Here is a 23,778-nt window from a genome sequence, read left to right on the forward strand (position 1 = left end):
GTCACACATCATACAAAATGCCACCACCATGCTATTAATAAACATCCAAAGGCACAATTCTGCAAGAAGGGTGTTGAAGGTCCTTCACTGGCTCCCCGTTGAGCAACATATTCAATTTAAGGTCTCATGCATTTTGCATAAATCACTCCACAACAGAGGCCTCTCCTTGCTTTGGCCACTCTATACATCCTGAAAAGATCTCTCAGGTCGTCCTTCGCTTATTTGCTTTAAGTTCCCAAAGTCAGAAAATCTCGATGGGACAGCTGCTCCTTTTCTCATCTAGCCCCAAATCTGTGGAACACTCTTTCTCTTGAGATGTGTCTACTACCCAATGAGCTTTTTTTGTAAAGCCTTAAAAACCTCATTACATGCAAACTAAACCTCACCAGTTATTTGACATCTTGGCACTGTTCAAGCACTGGGATGCCTTTGGGTAGGCATGTACTTTACAAATATCCAGAAGAGAACAGAATAAAATGGGGTGCATTAATTGTCTAATAATATCAAAGTGGCTCCTGTATGGTACAACGGAGATAGTAAAGGTTTTCTTGCTTTAATCAAGCTTCTGATCCATCTCCGACTGATGCATCCATAATTTTAACTTTATAAAGTCACACTTCAGCCACCCTGTGTTAGTGGAACATCTCTTTAACAGCAACAGATGATGGCCCACAACATATAAGTTTCTTCCTCTTTGTGGCAGCTGTTTTCTCTGAACTGGCTTCTGCCTCTTAGTGGTAGTCATATTTGGGGAAATGTCTGCCATTCCCTGGCGACATGATGTGTAGGAAAGTCCTCCTTTTTGCCCTGGTCACCCCCACACTTTTTGGACAGGCACTGGTGGTTACTGACTCTTGGCTGTGCCCTGGGTACTGCTTAACAGTCCCAGGGCCAGTGCTCTGTGTAAAATGGATATGCAAATTAGGCTAATTATAATTGGCTAAGTTAACCTAACTATAAGTGTCAAAGCCCAGCTCACCTGAGTTCTTGTTCAGTTCTGATGGAGGTTGAAGACAATCCGACCCCACCCTGAAACTGCATGTTCCAGCACACTAGTTTTTAAAACAGTGCACTAAGAACAGAAGCTCAAGGGAAGTGGATAAAATAAAAAAGAGAGACAACACCGTTCTTGCGTTTCCACTGTTGAAGTGCTGCACAAATCTGCAGCCCTTTCTGACTTCTGTAGAAACTGGTGCCTAATGAAACATAAACAAAGAACAGATAAGTGCAACCTATTCCTAAATGGGTTCCTGACTATCCCTTTATTTATTAGAAATTCTCTTCTAAAAGTACCTCTTGGATCCTGGTCTCTAGTTTCCAGGTTTGGAATGTGTTACTGCTCTGGGATGTGTTTTCTATTACTGTAAAGCTTCTAAAACATTAAACAAATACCGTTATCAGAATTACCAATATCAAACATTCATCATAATATAACTAAAGCCTAAATTCCCAATAGCAGACTCACTTTTCCCATATTTCCAGAATCTTTTATAAAACAAATACTGTACTTTTACATCAAAATACAGCATGTAATTTGTGCAAGTCCTTGATTTACTGTTTGCCTTGCTGTTAATGGTTTCCACTGTTCGATTCTTAAAAGTTCCATGAGAAAAAACAATGTTTGCTTCACTAAGTTCTGCAAAATATTCTTGTAACAAAGAGTTTGAATCACAATGTTCGTGGAAGGTATTTCGTTTCAAATTGTCTATACAGGAATCCAGAAATTGTTGTCAAAGTTCTTTCAGGTAATAAAAGGTTTTGCACTTACTTGTTGCTGGCAAGAGATACTGATCAGTCTAACCTTGTCTTCTTTCTCTTTTGCAGGTTACTCATAGGAGAGAGGCTGAAGCAAGGAGGAACCGGAAACCGGAAGAAGGAAGAGCCAGAAGCTGCGCCCATTGAAGTCAATGAAAGTCTGTAAAGAGCAGGAGTGCCAGCGCCGAGGGATCTGTTCTCAGGTAAGCAGGAGGTAGACGAGCACAAGCACTGGGTGAGGCTCTGGGGATGCCTTTTATAGACAGGGCTGGGTGTGGTTTGAAGGGCTGGGTGTGGTCCTCACATGCTGCACATGTTCTTGGAAGGTGTGCAGAGCTGGGTGTGGTTTGAAGAGCTGGGTGTGGTCCTCACATGCTGCACATGTTCTTGAAAGGTGTGCAGAGTTTCAGTTATTATGCAAATGAGTTGGATTAACACATGGCCTAGGGAGGAGTATTTTAAAGAAGCCTTGGTAAAAGCAAGGCCCAATGTGTAAACAAAACAGCACATTAAACAACATACACAGAAGCCTAGGGGGGGGAAGGTGAGATAACAAGAAAGGCTTTCAATAGTAAGTTTAAAAGGGAGCTATTACAGAACCCACTAGTGCAGTGAGAGGGGACATGCTCTTTGCTGTGTACAAACCCTAACAATAAGTCCCTAGTATATGGTAGGGCATGTAGGTTTAGGGACCACAGCATAGGTAGTGCACCCATAGGTGCACTGCTGAGGTGCCCAGTGTCATTTTAAAGGCAGGCCTGCCTTGCTGGCTGCTTTTAAATTAAAGTTATATGCAAATTTGACTTTGGAATTAAAAGTAGTCCCAAAGTCTTAAACTACCTTATTTTTACATATATGTCACCCCTAAGATGTGCCCCTAGGGCTGGGTGCCATGTAACTATAAGCAGGGACTTTATAAAAATAGTTTTATAAGCCCTGGTGAGGTAAAAACAGCTAAATTCGTTTTTCCCTCATTGTAGTAAATGGCCTTCATAGGCTAGAATGGGGAGACTTTATTTTAATTTTTAAAGTCTCCTTAAATGATGCATACCAAGAATTTGGTATCAAATTAATTGTTGTAATAAATCCCACAACTTCCAGTTGTTGGATTTAATATAACTTGTTCAGGTAAAGAGTTTTAAACTTTACCTGAAAAAGTTACCAATTTCAGCCCTGCATTGTTTTTGCTGCTGTGCTCTGATTGGCCAGCCTCTAGCAGCTTGGCCAAGCTACCTTGATGAGGTGTCAAGTGGCCTGGCTCCACACAAAGGAATGTGCCTGTGGGAGGGAATCTCCCCTCAGCAGGTGGTGAGGCAGGAAGGGGGAGGGCTGCCAAACTGGTCTTCAAAGGCAGAGAAGGACATTTGGAGCAACCAGTAACACCACCACATCCTGCAACCCCAGACAACTAGGTGCCCCCTTGATTAGATTAGGAGAGGGCAGGAGAGGGGTGTGTTTATGATTTTTATCCACACCTGTGGGTGGGCTCAGCCAGATGTAACCTCCAAAAATCAGATTCAGCCATGATGGATTTTTAGAGAATGTTGCCTCCTGGGACTGATTTTTGCCACACTTCCCAGGAAATGGTCATCACAGGGGGAAGGACCCTGCACCTTACTGGAGAACCAGGACCCCCCTGCTTTTCACCCTGGAGCAAGGATAAAACTGGCAGAACTGCACCCACACCTCAGATCCTCATCAGATTCCAACAAGGAAGAACCAAAGGAGAAGAAGGACTGCCCTGCTGGACCCCTGGCCTGCACCTGTAACCTGCACTCAGAAGGACTGCACCAGCTTGGGCTTCACCACAAGAAGGAGTTTTCCTGGCTTCAACTGGTTAAGGGGGGACTCCCTGTTTGCTACAGATGAAAAATTGCTATCCAGAGTCCCCTGCACCAACTCCTGAAGAAAGCGACCAGCTGACCACTGTCCAGTGGCCAAAAAGGAGTTTGCGCCAGGTGCATTCTGGGAGTTGTAGTCCACACCCCCCAAGGACCATCTCAGAACTTCTGGACCCTTGGGGTGAGCTGTGGACCCCAAAAACCCTTAAAAGGACATCTGGGAGAAGCCCCAGAAGTTTGGAGAAGTTTGGACAACTTTTGTAAAAAAGCTCCATAGAGGGACCGACCCACCGCGGCAACTCTAGCCGGCTTGCCTCAACCGCGACCCGGCCTGATTTGCTGGTTAGTCCCGGTAAAGAAAATCTCCGAAAAAGAGACTAAGTCCGAAGGTAAAAAGTTGACCGGGACCTCCCCACCAGCGTATCCGAGGAGGGCTCCATGGACGTCGGATCAAGATCCAGGTTTACCCCGGTCAAAGGATTTTCACCTCGAAAAAACAACTAAGTCCGAAGGTAAAAATCTCCACCGAGGATTCCACGATCACGTATCCAGAGAAGGGCTCCAGGAGGTCGGATTGGACTGGCAGGTTCGTCCCGCTGAAGAAAATCTTCGAAAAAAAGACTAAGTGTGAAGGTAAACTTTTAACTGACGCCTCCCGCGGCCTGTAGCCGAGCAGGGCTCCATCGCGGTTGGCCTTAAACTTTGACTTTGCCCCAGTCGAGGTGCAACCAGATGACCTGCTTGGCGCTTTTTGTGTTTAGGAGCTAAAAAAATAATAATTCTTTAAAAATTCATATCTCCGGTTCCCCTTATCTGATTTTATTTGTTTTGGTGTCATTTTAAAGATAAAAATATAATCTATTTTTCTAAACTGGTTTTGGATTTTTAAACTGTTTCCTGTGTTTTATTTAAATACTGTTTTGTGATATTTGAATGCTTTACACTCTGTCTCCTAAGTTAAGCCTTGACGCTCGTTGGCAAGCTACCAAGGGTTGAGCTGGGTTGAATTTACTGAGACCTAACTGGACCTTAGTGGAGGTTAGTGGCCTATTGCTAAGTGTAGATACCTACCTGCCCTTACCAATAACCCATTTTCCAACATGATGCATTTGACATTACAAAGTGTAAGCACTATATGTTGTCCTAAGCAAGGCTGTCATGACATTCTTATTAGGCTCAGGCAACATTTTAATGACAATGGTATAATGTATGTAATTTAGGGAATTTTACAAAACGGGCATAATGAGATATTCTCTAAATTTCACCATTAAACCACGTTGTGTAATTATGGTGCAAGGAACAACAACATTATAGCGCAAGAGAGCTGGAACAGTGTACAGCCATAAAGCAAGTGGTTGCTGTTTGCATCAATTGTACTTTCACCCTATTTCTAAAACAAAATGCATTGCTGTGCATAACTTGAAATGAGGGCACATTTTGCACTAAGGTGTAGCACTAAATTTCGGTTTTGAATTTTGTGGAATTACACAAAAACAAATTACACACTTTTCACACACCCCTAATTAGTACATGGATCTGGTGTAGCTGAGAATTACTGCTGAAAAATGCAATTTCTTGCAGCCCAATGATGGCTCTATTGTGGCTTTGTTGGCAGAGCCAGTAGCTATTCTGCCATAAGGAGCACTGTTTTGCCTAACCCCATATTAGGCTGTGAAAACATGAAGACAGATGGAACTTCTGTAATTATAGGATGAAACCCCACTGCCGCCCATGTTTAGCGTAGGCACAGACTCTTTAATCACATATGCTTGGCCATAGTGTTCAAAATTACGAAACCCACAGCAGCTGAACCAAGATGCCATGTCAGTTGTCCTCCCAACAGTACTATCAAGTATTTCTCAAATGCAATGCTTCATGCTCTTTGATTAACAATTCTTTCTAAAACGTATAATATTTATTAAAACTGGCACATATTATGAAGTATGTATCTGTAAATATGTTGAACCTCGCAGGTAGCAGATTGTTTGCTCTGCTTTCGTAGTTGTTAAGCCGCCCTTGATAAACTGGCTTCCAATGACTTCAGTGTTAACAAATGCGCCATAATCAATGAATCCAGCATCATGAGGAGTGAACTCGAACCAGGTGCCTGTAAGAAGAGGAATATGCAAAGTAAAAAAAAAAAACTCTGCAAAAGTGCATTTGATATTTCAGTCAATTCTGTGCCAGCAATATCAACAATTTCTAAACTCTCACAGTGCTTCAAATGTATGTTATCTCTCAGGCAGATTACTGTAAACTCGAATTCCTAGATTCACAACTGTAGATGTTATGGGATTAACAAAAAATTACATTTCCAGATATCTTAAATCTAAGTCACAGAATTGGATTTAAAATGTAATTCAAGAAAATTAAATGTTTGTAATTTTTCTAGAAGCCAATTATATTTCCTACTTCAGAATATGCACAAAAACAATAGTCTATAAACATAACTTTATGGATACATTTTGGGACATCGGTATTCCCAGGGAAAGAAAAACAATATGGGCCAATCATATCCCATTTCGGCTCAACTATAGTCACATATTCTATATTCATACATTAGGGACTGGCAGCCATTAGCCTCTTTTTGACATAATAAACCAATGTTCAATTCTATTTCACATATGCAAAGACCACCTAGAAACAAACTTGGTAACAAATGGGGATAGGGAAAGACACTTGGATGTAAGGGCTCCTCGCCACAACAATTCCATGATAATTGAGAGTATTCCCAATGAAGCTTAGACAGCGAATATCTTTCATCTGGGCCATGTTTTGGTGTGGTGAAACTGTGCCTTTTGGCAAGATGTGAAAGTGTGTTAGAAAGCAACACTAAAATAGGTCGTTTGTATTTCATTGGGAATGTGTGTGTTTCAGACCAAACTATACTTACAGTTTTGGTATTGGTTGATTTCATGTAAACCTATATCTAATTTAAGAATCAACTAACATTTAAAATATGCATGTGCATCTTCATTCAACAAAGTTCTTGAATTTTCAGTGCAGTTTGCATTTTAAATGATCAAGAGAGGAACTACTGGGATAACATACTATGCACTATAGTTTTCATAACTGTCTTCTTTTATTAGGACAAGCATTCTACTACCAATACTATCAACTTACAGAAGATAATTTATTAATATTTTGTAAGATCTCTATGACGGTCTAACATCATGAGAAAGTCAGACCTACCATGGTGAAATGACTGGGCTCGTTGGTCAGGTCTAAGACGACAGCAGAGTTAAAACCTCAAGACTCTTAATGTGAAAGAAGCAGGAGAAATATGCAAAGGTGTTTATATTTTCTTACAATTGGGCACGGAGACAGTTTAGGTGTCGACAAAAGTGATGAGGACTTAAATGGCTAATGCTTCGATTTATCAATAAATTCTGCAGCCCAGCCAGTTAAAATTAACAAGGTTTGATACGGAATTAGAATTCTCCACAGCACTTTACTTTCCTGCAGGTTCCTATACAAAGTAATAGTTTAGGGTGCATGTTTGGTTATGCCTGTTATATCAATCACACAAAGTGATGACAGAAATGATTGGATACATCTAACCAGTGGCAATTGCTCAGGGTAGCACACCCCACCCAAGGTTTTTTTGCTCACCATGCCACCTCAGTTTGGGCCCAGCCATATTCAATCAGTCTCAACCGTTCTCAAAAATGAACATTCCAGTCTGAACTACCAGGAAAAATACTCCCTGAACTGGAACACAATCAAACAAAGATGAGTTTTTCCCTGGGGCTCTTCATTCAGGGTGTAGCTTAGTTCTACTAGCACAGTAAGGACTGGACTCACATCTGCACATACCCTTGGTCACTAAGGGCATTGTATTCAAGCCACCAGAGTACAGGCAACAAGTGTGATAAAGAATGATCAGTTGGAAAGCTACCCAGAGTGATTGCTAGTGGTTAGACTTATTGCAAGCATATCTCGCATCACCTTTTTTGTGTTTTATCATGGCCTTCTTTTTTCCCATCTGGATAATGGTTTGAGAATGAGAGGAAGATTCCCTAAGTGGCTGTAGTATTCCAGACAAATATCCACCTAAAAAAGACACCTTCGTCAATATTGATCTAAGCATCATCCTATGAAATATGACTTGTCCCAGGGGCCAGACGTATTCGCTCTGACACCTACATGGTTCCTTGTGGCTCATGTTTTATTTTAGATCTTACTAGATCTGAGTGATGATGATGTGGATAGACACACAATAGCAAGTCATTTGTTTGCAACTAAGATGCTGATGGCAAAACGTACCTTTAGTTAAATGCTTTAAAAAACAAGGTTTTGGATTTTCCTTCTACGACTTTCAAACTTCTTTACTCCTTCTTTTAAATCTTTTAAAGGCCCACTGTCATTGCGGTTACACTCATCACTCAATTAATCTCTGAAAAGGGTAATCACTAATGTTGAGCTGCCTTTTACTAACACATCCTTACAGCTGTGAAAACAGTTTACTATCATCTCTATGATCATCCAAGATCTGGCCTCCATTTGTGGTTCTAAAAAGTCTGGACCCAAGTAATTTACTTTGCCACAGCAGTACGATTTTAGTATCAAAAGACCGATAATGACTAGTACACTAAGCATGAGCATTTTCGCTCAATTCCAGCAGCGTTTTCACCTCGAAATCGCCATTTTCGTCCTGCACTCGTGGCTCCCATTTTATACACGGCAGCCATTTTTAAAAGTTGCCCTCACATAGGCTTATAATACAGTCAGATTTGATTCCAAGGACACGTACACCTTGATTGACTTTTCTCTGACCTGGGCAAGCTGGAACCATTGCCTCAGGCCAAACCTGTTTGGTCAGTCCCTCTCCCAGTGGCCGAATCAGATAGCATCAAGGCACACCATGCCATAAAACCCTTATTATCACTCACACACCCTGCCTAATCTTGCTCACACCTGCACCTGCTCTTTTCTTCTTCTTACTTTACGAGGGGGAGGTGCCCGTTTTTATTGGGGGTCCACACTTATCTGATGTAAAATACTAGGCCTTGCCGGGTAATTTATTATGGGTTGGATGACGTGAAATATGAGGTTTCATCATGACACTGTTTTTTCCTTTGTAGTGAAAACATGTGAATGACCAACCAAAATGTCAAGAATGTTTGCCTGAAGCTTAAAAAACTGTATATAAGGAAACCTGACTTTGCATTGAAACACAGTCTCCTGAGAACATACAAACCGTGATGTTGTACTTCTAGGACGCTTGTTACTTGGCTGCAGCCAATAAATTTGATTTTTGACTTCACCTAGAAGTCTCTGAGTTTCTGTGGTCTGAATCAGGAGAGTACCCGAGGTCTTTGGGTGTACCCTGGCACCGCTGGGTTACCGGATCAGTACCGGTTCTGAAAAACACAGTACCTCACATTCTGCACTGACAGCATGGTACTTGTTCAAGCTGTTGTATTTTCCCAGCTTTCTTACTGTACAACCATCTGTCTGAACATTCCACTATCCTACATTCCGCACCTTCTGACTGAACAGAACAGGCCTATTAGGAGCATTCTTGGGTTATCCTAGCCTATGTGTTGAGCCTGCAAAGCCTTGAATTGCTCTTGAGAGCAAAAGGAGGTTTTTGAGCCCTTCTTGGAAGGCTTTGCAGGCCTTACCCTTGTATTTTGATAAGTGCTCCAGTTGTGTCATATACTAATGCATTCTGCATTAGACCCTAAGCTCTTTTCTTCTAGACGGCAAGGGTCACACTTCAGCTGTTTCTGAGGCTGTATCACAGAACTATGGACCATATTAGATTCACCTGCGTCCAATTTGTAAAGGTTTCAAAGAGGAATTGAAAAATAATTTCGCAGGGCATTAACTACTTTTATCAGTACTTGATGCCCTGCTTTCAGGTTTCTCTGTTTTATTACGTTTGGATGCATTTAGTAATGTTCTATATGTTTCAGGCTTTTAATGCTTTTCTACACATTTGATTGCTTGAGCTGGAGATTAGAAACTAGTTTTTTTGCAAAAACAAATTGTGCTACAGAAATGGATTCTAAAGTATAAAGTTTTGACATTACATATTTTCATCAATTTCGTCTACAGAATCTTATATTTATGAATTGTTTGTACTTTTTAAGACAGCATATTTACAGTTACATGTATGCTGGAAGAGCACTTAATTTTTTTGTTTTTAGCATAAATATCTTTTTAACACTTCCTAGGCTTAGCAGGTGAACATTTGATGTCAATGTGGAGCGGATAAGACGGGAATTCTAACCATCCAATAGCGGAACTGTATACAATTCTTTTCATATCTAAACTAGGAAGTGACATATTTTCCACAAGAGACCTAACATGACATGATTACTCAGCTACAAAGGGACTGGCTGTTGATAGAGAGTTGTGTATCAATGATTTTATCAATCTAAACGTTGATTTTTTTAGACAAGCATGTTCCTACCAGAAGCGTTCTTTTTGTCATTCGTGATGTTGCTTTTTTCCACTGCAGCGTAAATGGGATATGGGTTTGCACCATTCTCACAAGCTCCTTTGTGTTTAGACAGGTTGTTTTCATTAATCTAGAAAGGAAAATGAAACCATATTAATATACTATATATTCAAAGTAAAACTTCATAATGCAACAGCCCTACTTTTCCATTCAGGGGGTACCGTAGTAAAAAAACACACAAACCTTCTTTATTCTCTTGTTCCATTATATGCTAGCTTAAACACAAATGTACAGCATGGCATGGTGCTGTCTAAATAGCATTACTCAAACTGCTTACGGTCTGCGTCCCTGCAGTTGTTTTACCTAAAGTACACCTCTCTGGCAACAACGAACATTTTTATGTAATTCGTGAAGTTTGTAAATATTGTGAAAAGTAGGTATACAGGGACCTCCCATCATAAATCTGAGTTCAATTTAGTTTTGGCTAAAATGAATGATGGTGTGAGGCACTGCTTTGAGAATCACAAAGAACGTATTGTATTGTATTGTAATAGTATTTGTATAGCGCTTACTACCCCTGATGAGGCGTCAAAGTGCTTTTCGGTGAGTAGCACGCTACTCCAGAACCCAAAAAGAATTAGTGGTGGATTAGTATAGGGAAATACGAGTACAGTTTTAGTATTATTATGAGTTAATTTGAGCCGCGGATATGAGAGTTTGTTAGTTAGATTAACTGGAGTAATGGAGGGGTGGAGGAGGGAAGAATCCAGAAGTGTTAATTGGGAGTTCATGGTAATAGGATGTAGGCTTGGGATGAGTAAAGGGAGGATGGAGGAGGGAAGAGTCTGTGGAAGGGGTTAGGGAGATCATAGTAGCAGGGTGAGATAAATGAGGGAGAATATAGTAGGGTTGTTTGGGAGATCATGGTAGTAAAGCGAGGTTTGGGTGAGTTAGATGTGGAAGCGTAGGTAAGAGCTTAGGCAGAGTTATTTAGGAGATTAAAGTAGATTGGATTTGGGATGAATCAGAGTGGGAATGGAGGACAGATTGATAGAGACATGACATATGGTGATGGGTAGATAAGTGTGATTTAAGATGAGAGCAGGGATTCATAAGCATCTAGTATAACAACTTATCTAGGAGTTATGCAATGGCCTATGAACATGTTAAGCATAGAATAACATACACACGCATATATATATATATACACACGCACACACATACATACACACATGAATACACACACATATATGTACATACATATACATATTTAAACCATGAGTAAATATACTTAGTTAAACAGGTTTAAAGAGTGTGTGTGTAGTTTATTGTTATGACACAGTAGCGATACATATTTTCTAAAGAACTATATATAACTAGAATAGAATATACACATAATCAGAAATATATATTTATCAACATAGGCATATGCAGTCCATAGTTGTTTGAATATGGTGGTAATGAAGGAAAGAGCCAACTCTTGAGTAGTTTTCTGAAGACAAGAATGTTATCTGTGGCTCTTATAGTTGGGGGTAATGAATTCCATAGTTTGGCTGCTTGAACAGAGAAGGATGTACCACCTATAATCTTTTTCTTGTATGGTGGTATTCTAAAGTGGGGTGCCAATCTTGAGCTGAGGTTTCTTTATAGAATGTATTTGGTTATTTTGTTTCTGATAAAAAGCAGTCCTGTTCCATGTATAGCTTTGTGGGTGATACAAAGCAGCTTGAAAGTGCATCTTCTGGCAATGGGTAACCACTGTCGTGCTCTCAAGGCAGGGGAGATGTGGGCTTGTGGCTTCATATGTAATAGTAGCCTGGCTGCGGAATGCTGGATACATTGTAGTTCTTTCATAATAGATAGAGATGATCCATGGTAGAGGCCATTGGCATAATCCAGTTTGGATAGTACAAGTGAGATAGTAGCTTGCACCTTGTGTGGAAAACCAAGGTGGGGGAAGATGCGTCATAGAGTCTTCAAGGTGATGAAGCTTGTCAGTGCTAGTTTGTGACACTTGGGCATTCATAGTTAACTTGGACTCCATGGTGATTCCAAGGTTTTTAACTTTCTTGGATAATTGAGGAGGTGGTCCGAGATCATCAGACCAGGCGCACAGTGGGTCATAACTTTTCCAGTCACCACATATGAGTATTTCTGTTTTGGAGGCATTTAGTTTGAGATGGCTTCAGGTAATCCACTGATCAATGGCTCTGAGGCAACTGAAGAATTCTGAGTTTTCAATGTTTTGGGGGCATTCTAATTTAAGTAGTATTTGTGTGTCATCTGCATAGATGTAGCATGTGAGATGAAAATCATTGATCCGTTCTGGTAATGATATCATGTAGATGTTGAAAAGCAAAGGTGAGATGATTTGTCCTTGGGGGACCCCTGCTTTTGTGAGGTAGGGTTTGGACGAGAAGGGGGGAGAATAGATTATATTTGATCTTTTTTGGAGGTAGGATGTAATCCAGTTGAGAGCAGTCTCTTCTATGCCGGCTTTGTGGAGTCTTTGAATAAGGGTGTCATGGTCAACCGTATCAAAGGCAGCAGAGAGTTCCAAGAAAAGTAGTGCAGCAACTCCATTGCGGTCGACTGTGTTTTTCAGATCATCCCAGATTGCTATGAGTGCTGTTGCATTGCCTCCTCCTGGGCGGAATCCAGTTTGGAAGTCTGAAAGTATGCTGCTCTTTCTATCTGTTTGCCCAGGAAATGTTTATTTGGGGTCTTGCGGGTCTAGGTTTATTTTCTTTAATAACGGTTGTATGTATGCCTTTTTCAGGTCTACAGGAAAAGTTCCTGTAGTTAAAACGTTGTTGATGATTCTTCTTAAAGGTGTGGCAGCAGAAGTAGATTAAAGAATGTTCTTGAATCTGTGTATCAGATGACACAGATGCAATGGTATGACTAATCAAGGCTTAAAGCTTTGCATCCTACAGATTTGTGCACACCTACCATCTGAGAAAGGATCCTTGTTGAATTTAGGCCATGTCATGTTCCTCTTTAGCTATATCAGAGAAGCTCTTTAAGCTATGATGTCATAACCTTTGCTCACCAACCATTAACTTAATGTTATTCTTTAGTTTTGGTTGAGTTATATAAGATATGTGTTTTTATTAGGTAATCGTTTTCATACATTCAGATAAGATGAATCCGCTCCTTAAGTACATAAGTATTAAGTTATTGATGCCAGACTTGTGATGTTCCCACCCCATAGTCCCATGCATGTTATGAGAAACAGAGGGACCCTGTTTCCCACAGTTTTTATCTTGTGAGAGAATCTACAAAAGGGAAGACTATTCTTCTAAAGAGCAAAAAGAGATCTTTAAAAAGAGAGATAGAATAGAATGGACATCTTGTCAGGTAATGGCATACAGCTCATAAGGACCCATGGTCAGCTTATTTTTGTTTGGGTTGTATACAGTAGTGTTTTTGTTCTTGTGTGATCTTTTTTATATATCCAAGTAAGATAAAGATTGTCTCATTCAATGTGTAACAATCTGTGAATATTAGGCTAATTATGCCAATTAGGTGTTTTAGTTACCTCCCCATATTATCATGCATTGGTATGAGGAACAGAGAGATCCTGTTTCATACAGTTTTTACATTGTGAAAGAGTCAACAAAAGGGAATGTGTTACGCCAATATACTCTCCAGCCAGGTAAATTTAAGAAATGATTTATTGGAAATACAGTTTTTTTTTTAACCCTTTGGGTGCCAAGGACCTAACAGTTACGTCCTCAGCTGCACCGCTTGGGTGCTGAGGACGTAACTGTTACATCCTAGACCCGGCACATTGGTGGAGGGCCAGCGTTCCCCCGTGGGCCTCCTACACCCCTCCCCTGGGTAGAGGTCACCCCCATCATGCTGCAAGCTGAGCTTATATTTCTCTTCCAGTCGGGGGTGGGGGAGATAAGAGAGGCATCAAAGGAAAGGCTTTTCCTTTCCTTTGATGTCTTTCTGAGCATTTCTGCAGCACAATCGCAAAGCAATCGTGCTGCAGAAATGTCTACTAGACACCTGGGACTTTATTTTGATTTTGAAACGGACATGAGGGGAGCGGCCCCTTGGGCAAGGGTCACTCCCCAAGGGGGTTATTTATTTTTTACCCATTCATCGGCCAATATTATTTAGGCCCATCTGCCCCCAAGGGGGGATGAAACCTTTAGACGCCAGGAATTGTTTACTTTTTTTTCCTAGAGGGGAGTAGCCCATTAGGCAACGGTCGCTCCCCTGGGGACCAAATTTATCTTAGACCATTTCTACCCCCCTTTTTGGCAGATCGGCCTATTTTTATTAGGCCAATTTGCCCCCAAGCAGGGCAGAAAACACTAGACACCAGGGATTTTTTTTTCTATACTTTCATAAGGGGAGCGACCCCTTAGGTAAGGGTCGCTCTCCTGGTGGGCATATTTATTTTAGGCCATTTCTGCCCATCAGCCTATTTTAATTGGGCCAATCTGCCCCCAAGGGAGGCAGAAACCACTTAGGTACCAAGGATTGGTGTGTGTGTGTTTTGTTTGGAGGGGCAGCCCCTTGCTCATGGGTTGATCCCCATGGGGGTACCGTACTGTTGGCCATTTCTGCCCCCCTTGGGGACAGATAGGCCTATTTTTGTAAGTCCCATCTGCCCCCTACGGGGGAAGAAGGCCCACTAGACACCAGGGAAGAAATTTTTTGTTTCAAAAAAAGAGGGTGGGGGTATGGCCATACCCCCATCCCAAATAAATGGGGCCAAAGTTATTGTGCCCACCAGTGGGCAGATGGAGCAATTACCCCCGATCTACTCCCAGAGGTGGGGGGGCAGAAAGCCTGCTAGATGACAGGGAATTAAAAAAAAGTAAAACCTCCAACTTTGCTTGAAATCGCACATTTTGCCCACATTTATTTGATGGAACCTTCCGGAATCTGCACAAATCGACAAAATTCCTACCACCCAGCATTGTGGCATTTACACTGATAAACATTCTGCCCCATTTGTCAGCCTAAAAACGTTTTTGTTTTTCAAACTGCCCTTTTGGCACGCTTTGGTTCCATCTCAATTTTGACATGTTTTTGGCTCTTACCTGTCACAGGCGCTTGGCCACCTACACAAGTGAGGTATAAATTTTGTCAGGAGACTGAGGGGAACACAGAAATGTGGGGAACATGTGATTTTGTAGCTAAATATGAGGTTTGCTGAGGATTCTGGGTAAAAAACACTGGGGATCCACACAAGTCACACCTCCCTGGACTCCCTCTGGTATCTAGTTTTCAGACTTTTGTGGGTTTGGTTGGTTTCCCAAGATGGCTGCTGAGCCCAGGACCAAAAATGCATAATAATAATTTTGTTGTGTCCACATAGTGTTTTGGGGCATTTCCTGTCGCAGGCACTAGGCCTACCAACACAAGTGAGGTACCATTTCGATCGAGAGACAAAGGTGAATGCTGGGTTGAAGGAAATCTGTGGGTCCTCTCAGATTCCAGAACTTTCTATCACCGAAATGTGAAGAAAAAGTGTTTTTTTGCCAAATGTTGTGGTTTGTAAGGGATTCTGGGCAACAGAATCTGGTGAGAGCCCCACAAGTCACCCCATTCTGAATTCCCCTGTATGTCTAGTTTTAAAAAATGTATAGGTTTGCTAGGTTTCCCTAGGTGAAGACTGAGCTAGAGGCCAAAATCCACAGTTAGGCAGTTTGCAAAAAACAGGTCAGTTTTCTTTGGGAAAATATGATGTGTCGTGGGCTCTAGGCCTACCAACACAAGTGAGGTACCATTTGTATCAGGAGACTTGGGGGAATGCTGAGTGGAAGGACATTTGCGGCTCCTCTCAGATTCCAGAACTTTCTGTCACAGAAATGTGAGGAAAAAGTGTTTTTTTGGCCATATTCTGAAGTTTGCAAAGAATTCTGGGTAACAGAACCTGGTGAGAGCCCCACAAGGCACCCCATCCTGGATTCCCCTAGGTGTCTACTTTTCAAAGATGCACAGGTTTGATTATTTCCCTATGTTTCGGCTGAGCTAGAGGCCAAAATCCACAGCTAGGCACTTTCCAAAAAACACGTCACATTTCAGTGTAAAAATGTGTGTGTCCATGTTGCGTTTCCTGTCGTGGGCACTAGGCCTACCCACACAAGTGAGGTACCATTTTTATTGGAAGACTTAAGGGAACCCAGAATAGAATGTTATTGCCCCTTGTCTTTCTCTACATTTTTTCCTTCCAAATGTAAGACAGTGTGTACAAAAGAAGTAAAAAAAGAAATGCCCTGTAATTCACATGCTAGTATGGGGACCACAGAATTCAGAGATGTGCAAATAACCACTGCTTCTCAACACCTAATCCTGTGCCCATTTTGGAAATACAAAGGTTTCATTGATACCTATTTTTCACTCTTTATATTTCACCAAATGAATTGCTGTGTACCAGGTATACAATGAAAACCCATTGCAAGGCTCTGGGTACCTAGGGTTCTTAATGAACCTGCAAGCCCTATATATTCACGCAACCAGAAGAAACCATCAGATGTAATGGTATATTGCTTTAAAAAATCTATCATAGCTGGAAAACGTTGTAGAAGAAAACATGAACAGAAATGGCTCTTTTTTCATCTCAATTACATTTTATTTTTATTTTAGCTGTTACTTTCTGTAGGAAAACCTTGAACGGTGTACACAAATGACCCCTTGCTAAATTTATAATTTTGTCTAATTTTTAGCAATGTTTAGCTGTCTGGGATCCAGCACTGGTTTCACACACATTTCTATCAATAGCTGGAAGGAACCTGAAAGCACAAAAATTAGTAAAAACAGGGTATGTCCCAGTAAAAAGCCAAAAGTGTTTTGGAAAATGTGGTTTTCTGATTCAAGTCTGTCGGTTCCTGAAAGCTGGGAAGATGGTAATTTTAGCTCTGCAAACCCTTTGCTGATGCCATTTTCAGGGAAATAAAACACATGCTTTCTTCTGCAGCCCTTTTTCCCCATTTGTCTGAAGAAAAAAAATAATTTTAACTGTATTTTTGCTAATTTCTTGTTCTCCTCCAGCGGAACTCACAAACTCTGGGGACCTTTAGAATCCCTAGGATGTTGGAAAAAAGGACGCAAATTTTGCGTGGGTAGCGTATGTAGACAAAAAATGGCTTGGCACAGGACGGGGAAAAGGCCTTGCAGCGAAAGGGTCAAGAAACAACTGTCCATATGACTAACCTTGAAGTATCAATTAGGGCCAGACACAATATCTGTGAAACCAAATAAAATCACATTTATTTAACAAATGAATCAAAGAATAGTGGGTAGCACAAAAAGACAAAAAAATACACTAGTAAACCTCAGGCAATAATGTGTGACATAAATCAAAAACAATATCTTAGTCACAGATAAATATGTAGTAGCATTTCCGCCCTCATTTTAATGATTAAACATTCTAGGGTCAGCGCGCATAGGTCAATGCTGTTTTGTTTCTGCAAAAATAATAGGATCATCATCAGGACATTACAAGTGGTGCCTGAGATGGTTTTACTCAATAGTAACCTGAAAGAGGGAGAGAAAATGAAAGAGAAAAATAAAAAAAATAAAAAAAAAGAAGTCAGTTTGCCAAGTAAGTGGATTCTATATCTGCGACCAATAAGCAGTTGGTTCTACACTCCCAAGAGGAATGAGGTGAAGATTAGAGTTAAGTTCCTAGAGCCTTACAAATGGGTGAAGCCCAGTCTTGGTGGAACCAATGTCAGAACCACAATTAGAGGATGTATTATGAGTGCTCACAGTGTGGTGAACCACTGGTGCCAAGTTTAATGACTGGATGCACCACCTTAAGATATACCGAAGTGAAGAAATCACCCTTAGGGAAACAACAATAATGGGAGAATGTAGGGAATAATCTATACAGTGGAGTACAATTGGCAAGTATGAAACTTGTCATCTTGCCTGTACTCTATGAACCTGCACCTCTACCTCCATGCACTTTTTGATCCCTTCCATAAATCAGAGTGCCATCCTGGAAGAGTGACACCTTGGAAAGACCTTCTAAATCCACTTCATCACTCTCTGGAAGCATGCCACCGCTGATGCCAGGCAGAAGGGCACTCAAATAAATGTTTAAGCCTCCGAGGAATCACAAATGATATGTCTTGACTCTGGGTGTACCTGAATCTGATCTTAGACTGATGACAGGTTCCCCACACTATAGTAGGTAGTGGCTGACGATCCATCCATATGTATTTATTAAATCCCTAAAGGTCCACACATATCCTTATCATTTTGCCCCCATCCTTAGGGGCTGGAACCACAGGGGTAAGCCACTCCAACAATTTAGTCTTGTTAATTATGCCAATATCTAGCAAACTTTGCAGGTCCTCTTCCAGCTGCCTCAAGCTCAACTCGTACAAGACAGAGATCCTTATGTTCGACTCCTCACCTTCTGCCTGGTACAACCCCTGGTTGCCCACTGCTCTTGGTAGCGTCCCTGCCCCGACTGATCATGTACACAACCTGGGCATCATCCTGAACTCCTCTTTATCGATGACTCACCAAGTTAACGCCATCTGCTCATCAAGCTTCCACACGCTCCATTGCCTGCTGAAGATTTTCAAATGGTTTCCTCCCGACATGAAGAAAACAGTTCCCCACACACTCATCCCCAGCAAACTGGACTATAGCAACGCACTTTATGCCTGCACTACCAAGAAATGTCAATCAAGACTACAGGAGTCCAGAATGCAGCAGCCAGACTCATCCTGGACATCCCCCAACACAGCTGAATCTCCTCCCACCTCAGAGACCTACAGTGTCTCCCAGTCAACAAGCACATCACATATAAACCAATGATCCACACCTTCAAGGCACTGTCCAACATAGGACCAGCATACCTCAACTACCGCCACACCTTCTAAGCACCGAACAGACATCTCCGTTCCTCCCAGCTTGCCCTTGCAGCTGTCCCCAAGATGTGGAAAGTAACAGCAGGAAGAAGATCCTTCTCCCACCTAGCAGCCCAGACATGGAACACACTTCCCCTCAAGCTCAGGCAGACCGCATCACTGAAGCAGTTCTGAAAGGACCTCAAGACCTGGCTCTTCAACTGAATGCACACCTACATTCAGCGCCTTGAGACCCTATGGGTGAGTAGCGGCGCTTTACAAATCCATGATTGATTGACTGAAACCGAATTATCATTACCAAAAAATATAGGACATTAATCTTCACTCCACCAAACCCAATATGGTTGATGTTAGTGGGGCACAGATCTATAACTTTTTGCCAAATATGCTGTCCCAATTTTTGTCACCAATCATGATGTAGGATGATCCTGAGTCTGTTAGGCCATGGCAATTTTAATACCAACTTCTACCTCCCATTCAGCCATTGATAGAGGTTCTCATCAACCACACTATTGTCCCAACTACTCATCACCACCTTCCTTTCCTCATTAGTACTACTTCCCACCACACCTTTAGTAACACCACCACAACACACGTTTATATAGTGTCCCTCCTCCTCACATTTTTAACAAGTAGCAAATCTGGCAAAACACCCTTGACTGTTTGAAAGATGACCTTTACTTTCACAATGATAACATCTTGGAAGCTGCTCCTTATTTGTCTTGCATTTAACATACGTATTCTCCTCCTTCACTCGTTGATTACACTCTGTATCAATATTCACATTAGTACTTTCTTTAACCATGTTAGTCATACCATCAGCACCATTTTTACAATCTCACATGCCTACAATTCTGTGTTTTCCATGTCCTCAATTATGACTATGGCTTCCTTCAAATTAGGATTTCTAGTCAACAGTTTTTCTGCACTCTCTGGTTATGGGCACACCTCACCAACTGATCTCTAATTAGTGAATCAGTGGGGTTCTTAAAATCACAAGCACAGCAATGTTTTACAAGACACTACATAATTTCCAATCTTTTCCCTTTTCACTTGAACACACATGAACATTTATGTCTCTCCAATACCACATTAATTTGTGACCCAGAATACTATTACACCATGCAAACCAACCTCTCAAACATTGGTAGGATCTCTTTCTGCAGATCCTAGTTGAATCTCATCCAAACTTTCATAAATGTTTCTGCCTTCCACACCAAGGTGCTAGAGTAAGACAGCTTGCGTCCTAACAGGAGAGATTTTCTCACCACCAATAGACAATAAGTATGAGTCAAATAACTGTTTCCATAGCCTCCAAGGTAGTACTGAATCACCTTTCTCAGATAGAAATTGTAGTGATTGAGACATATTAGATGCTGTCATATTGAAATGCACAATATTTCACAGTGTTATCAAATTTCACTACAGATGGTCAATATGCACTCCTTTGCTACACATAAGCTCCAGTACCTTCAATAGAATTAGTTCTAACATATTAGCTTCCCATATAATATCATATTTTCTTAATGAAGCTGCTGCAGAGGTCAAAGAGGTACAGTATCATACATGCCTGATGTATTTCGTGCAGAGAATGCTAACCTTCAGTTTTCATCAATTCTGTAGGTATGCACAGTAAGAATGGCACTCAATTCATGACTAGCTGTTAGTCATCGCAGTTCTGCCCACATTCAGATGAAGCTGAACCATAGAACTTACAAATCTTTAGCGCCCACAGTAAAGATGTTTCTCAAAATCACACTAAGCATTGTCAGAATGTGGCTTTGCCCACAGTAAAAATAGTGCCTGACCACTGTAGACAGTTGCCAGCTTTAATATGAAGCATTGCAGGCAACTCCTCCTGAACATGTCACATAGGCATGTATCCTCAATACTGCTGCCTGCACACTAATGTGTTACCGCCTCTTCTTATAACCTGGAGCACTGCTGATATGCTGCAACCACTGCAATGTCATCACTCTCCTCTCTCATGTGAAGAGGGACTACTGTTTTGACTTAAGTTCAGCGTGTAATGGCCTGGAGGTCACCAAAGCTCATCACCAATTTTCCGTCAATATAATCTCCAGCCAGGTAAGTTTAAGAAATAATTTATTGGCAATACAGGTCATACCAGCAGTTGCCTCAGCCTTGATATCAACAATTTCCCCAGTCAAATCCCTGATCATTCCACTCTTCCCAGCTCCCCACCATCTCAAAGATTCTGTAGCTTGACATACCATATCACTGTTACTTGAGATACCATAGCACAATGCTATTCTGCCAATGAGCAGAAAAGAGCATATCTAAATAGAAAGTTGTGGTACTTTGGACATCTTACTTCTTAAAGGTATACAGAGCATGGGGACTCATGGTGTGCTGCGAGAATGGCCATTTTCAGCCTAGCATGGGTGTGTACCTCTGGTATCATGCTTCTTATTATGGTATACTCAAGGAGAAGATTCTTTTATAATGCATATTTGCATGCAATATTTGGGATCTTCATTTTAATACATTTTAAGTCTTGCTAAATATAACTTTTGCTGGTTGTTGTACACCTTTAGTTTCCAATAAAATACATATATCTAGAATGAGCATGTGATCAGACCCTTGCTCATGAGTCAATGGCTTTAATGTGTATCTTAATTGCCTCGTACTGATTTGATGCATTTCTCCCTAGTCTTGTGATTGTCTAGCACAGAAGCATTTTTGTGTCACAGTGCTCGGATTAGCTGAGTTCTATCCTGATGACATCAGGCAACTTTTTTCTTTTTCATATTTGTGGATACTTTTACTTTTAGCAGTTAGTGGGAGTGCGTTTAGTGGAAATATTTGGTACTCTTGATGTAGGTTTTTCTCAGTTTAACTTTGTTGCTGAATTTAGTGTTCACTAGTTTTTAGGCTACTACCTGTACCCAATGGTATTGGGCCTATTCACACCAGGGCGATTCACAAATTTAAACTTAGGCCTGAAATCTAAGTTTAGACCTCAAGTCTGAGGGCCTGATTCACAAAGGTAAACTTAGACTTGATGTCTAAGTTTACCTTTGTGAACTGGGCCCTTAGACTTCAGTTCGAAAGTTAGGCTTCAGATCTAAACATAGACTTCAGGTCTAAGTTTACCTTTGTTAATTGGACCCACTTTGATTATGCCCATCACAGCATACTTCTTGGGCAAATGGTTCAGCTCGTTTTAGACATTGGCTGAACTTACTGTGAGTGACAGCATTTTGCCTTTGCATTTGTGCATATCCCCATGCAACGTAGTGTACTTCTGAGCCATTCCCTGTGAACCAATGCCTGTTTTAATTTGTTTGGCCTATTTACTATTTTTTGGCTTTAGCAGTGTGATTTTGTTGCTTTTTTTGGCAGATGCCGGGCAGCTCTGGACATACTGCTACCAGTTGCTGACTTTCGATTATTGTTATGTTCTAATTTGTGCCCTCGGTATCAATCACTTGTTATCTCTTCTTGTCGAGGATAATGTTGATAATGTGAAGCAAATACGTTTGACAATGTAATTGTTTTTGAGTGAAGAGTAGCAGCTCTTACGCATTGCTGAGGCAAATTCAGATCAGAAAAACTTTTTCTCCTACTGTGCTGCCTAGTCTGTCATTGTCAAATCATACTCCATAAAAGCTACAACTTCTCCCAAGATACAAACTAACTTCAATATTCCACCAAAATCCTCTTAGTAAGCAGATGATATCCAGGAGCCATTTATGGTCAGTAGTTACTCTAGCATAGTGGTCTTTCTTCTCCTTCTGGAACCGGCGCATATTATCCTTGCATGTTCGAATCAAAGCAGTGGCTTGATTTTTTGTAAATGACTAGAAATTGTTTCAGAGGTGGGAGGAGCTTTTCTTTCCGGAATAACTTTCCTCTTTGCGAAGATTCTGTGTCCAAAAGCATGTTTTAAAAAACCTCAACAATCATTCACAGATCGCACAATTAAAAATTAAACTCAAGACCACACCCCTATCTTGTTTGACAGCTTACACTAGTGTTAGAAATTAGCCTGTTCTGCAAGGCCAACTTAACTATTTTTCCCTTTTTGCTGCAATCTATTTTGCTGGCTACAGAACTCTGTTCACTGTACCCCCAATCACCAGAGGTTAAGCGTTTGTGCTCCCCTTTTCAACATGGAAAAAACTGGCATACTCTTACCTGTCATACTTAACTTTCCCATAGGTCCTAGTATATAGCACTTACAAGGTATCCTGGGCTTGTAAGTTAAATGTCACTAGAGGGCTGTAGGACTCATTAAGACACTCCCTGCAGTGGAATTGCAAACATGACAGCAGGACGACCACTGGTAGCCTGGCTGTGCAGGGCTAACAGCAAATTTGACATGTCAAAATAACCTAAATTCAAATGCATGTTGTGAGAAACAGAGAGGCCATGATTTGCACAGTTTTTACTTTGTGAGGCAGTCTATAAACAACACTTCCTTTAAAGTATTTATAACTCAGCACTAATAAGCATTTTTGCTCATAAAGGCAGGGTGCACGGTATTTGAAGGAAAATGCCCTTTTTTGAAAGTTCCCCCATTTTCTCTGGACTAATATTGCTATTTTTTAAGTGCCCACGGGTGGGGGGGCACTGCTAACCAGGCCCCCATGCGTACTGACCCCTAAAACATGCTGAAATTGACTACACCCCTGATTGACATATTTACCTTACTTTAGAGTCCCCATTACACTGTCTGTAAGTTAAATATCACTAGTTGGCTGCAGTACATATTGACCTACCACTAATGTAATGACACAAACCATGGGGTCATTCTGAGTCTGGCGGGCGGCGGAGGCCGCCCGCCAGACTTCCCCCCTCCAAAATACCGCTCCGCGGTCGAAAGACCGCTGAGGGTATTTTGGCTTTTGCACTGGGCTGGTGGGCGACCGCCAAAAGGCCGCCCGCAAGCCCAGTG

The 23,778-nt window shown here is 41.3% G+C and overlaps 1 protein-coding gene across 2 annotated transcripts in view; it reads right to left on the bottom strand.

The window, feature by feature from the left end:
• LOC138299776 (cytosolic phospholipase A2 gamma-like) overlaps window positions 1-23,778 on the bottom strand; it is a 408,365-nt gene that overhangs the window by 263,298 nt on the left and 121,289 nt on the right. For both annotated transcript variants that reach the window (XM_069238325.1, XM_069238326.1), the window contains 2 exons: window positions 10,018-10,135; window positions 5,563-5,703 (listed from right to left, as the gene is read on the bottom strand). In XM_069238325.1, coding sequence (XP_069094426.1) covers window positions 5,563-5,703; window positions 10,018-10,135 — 259 coding nt within the window. The remainder of the gene's footprint in view (window positions 1-5,562; window positions 5,704-10,017; window positions 10,136-23,778) is intronic.

Source organism: Pleurodeles waltl, chromosome 6 (assembly GCF_031143425.1).
Source record: "Pleurodeles waltl isolate 20211129_DDA chromosome 6, aPleWal1.hap1.20221129, whole genome shotgun sequence".
NCBI classification, from domain to species: Eukaryota; Metazoa; Chordata; class Amphibia; order Caudata; family Salamandridae; genus Pleurodeles; species Pleurodeles waltl.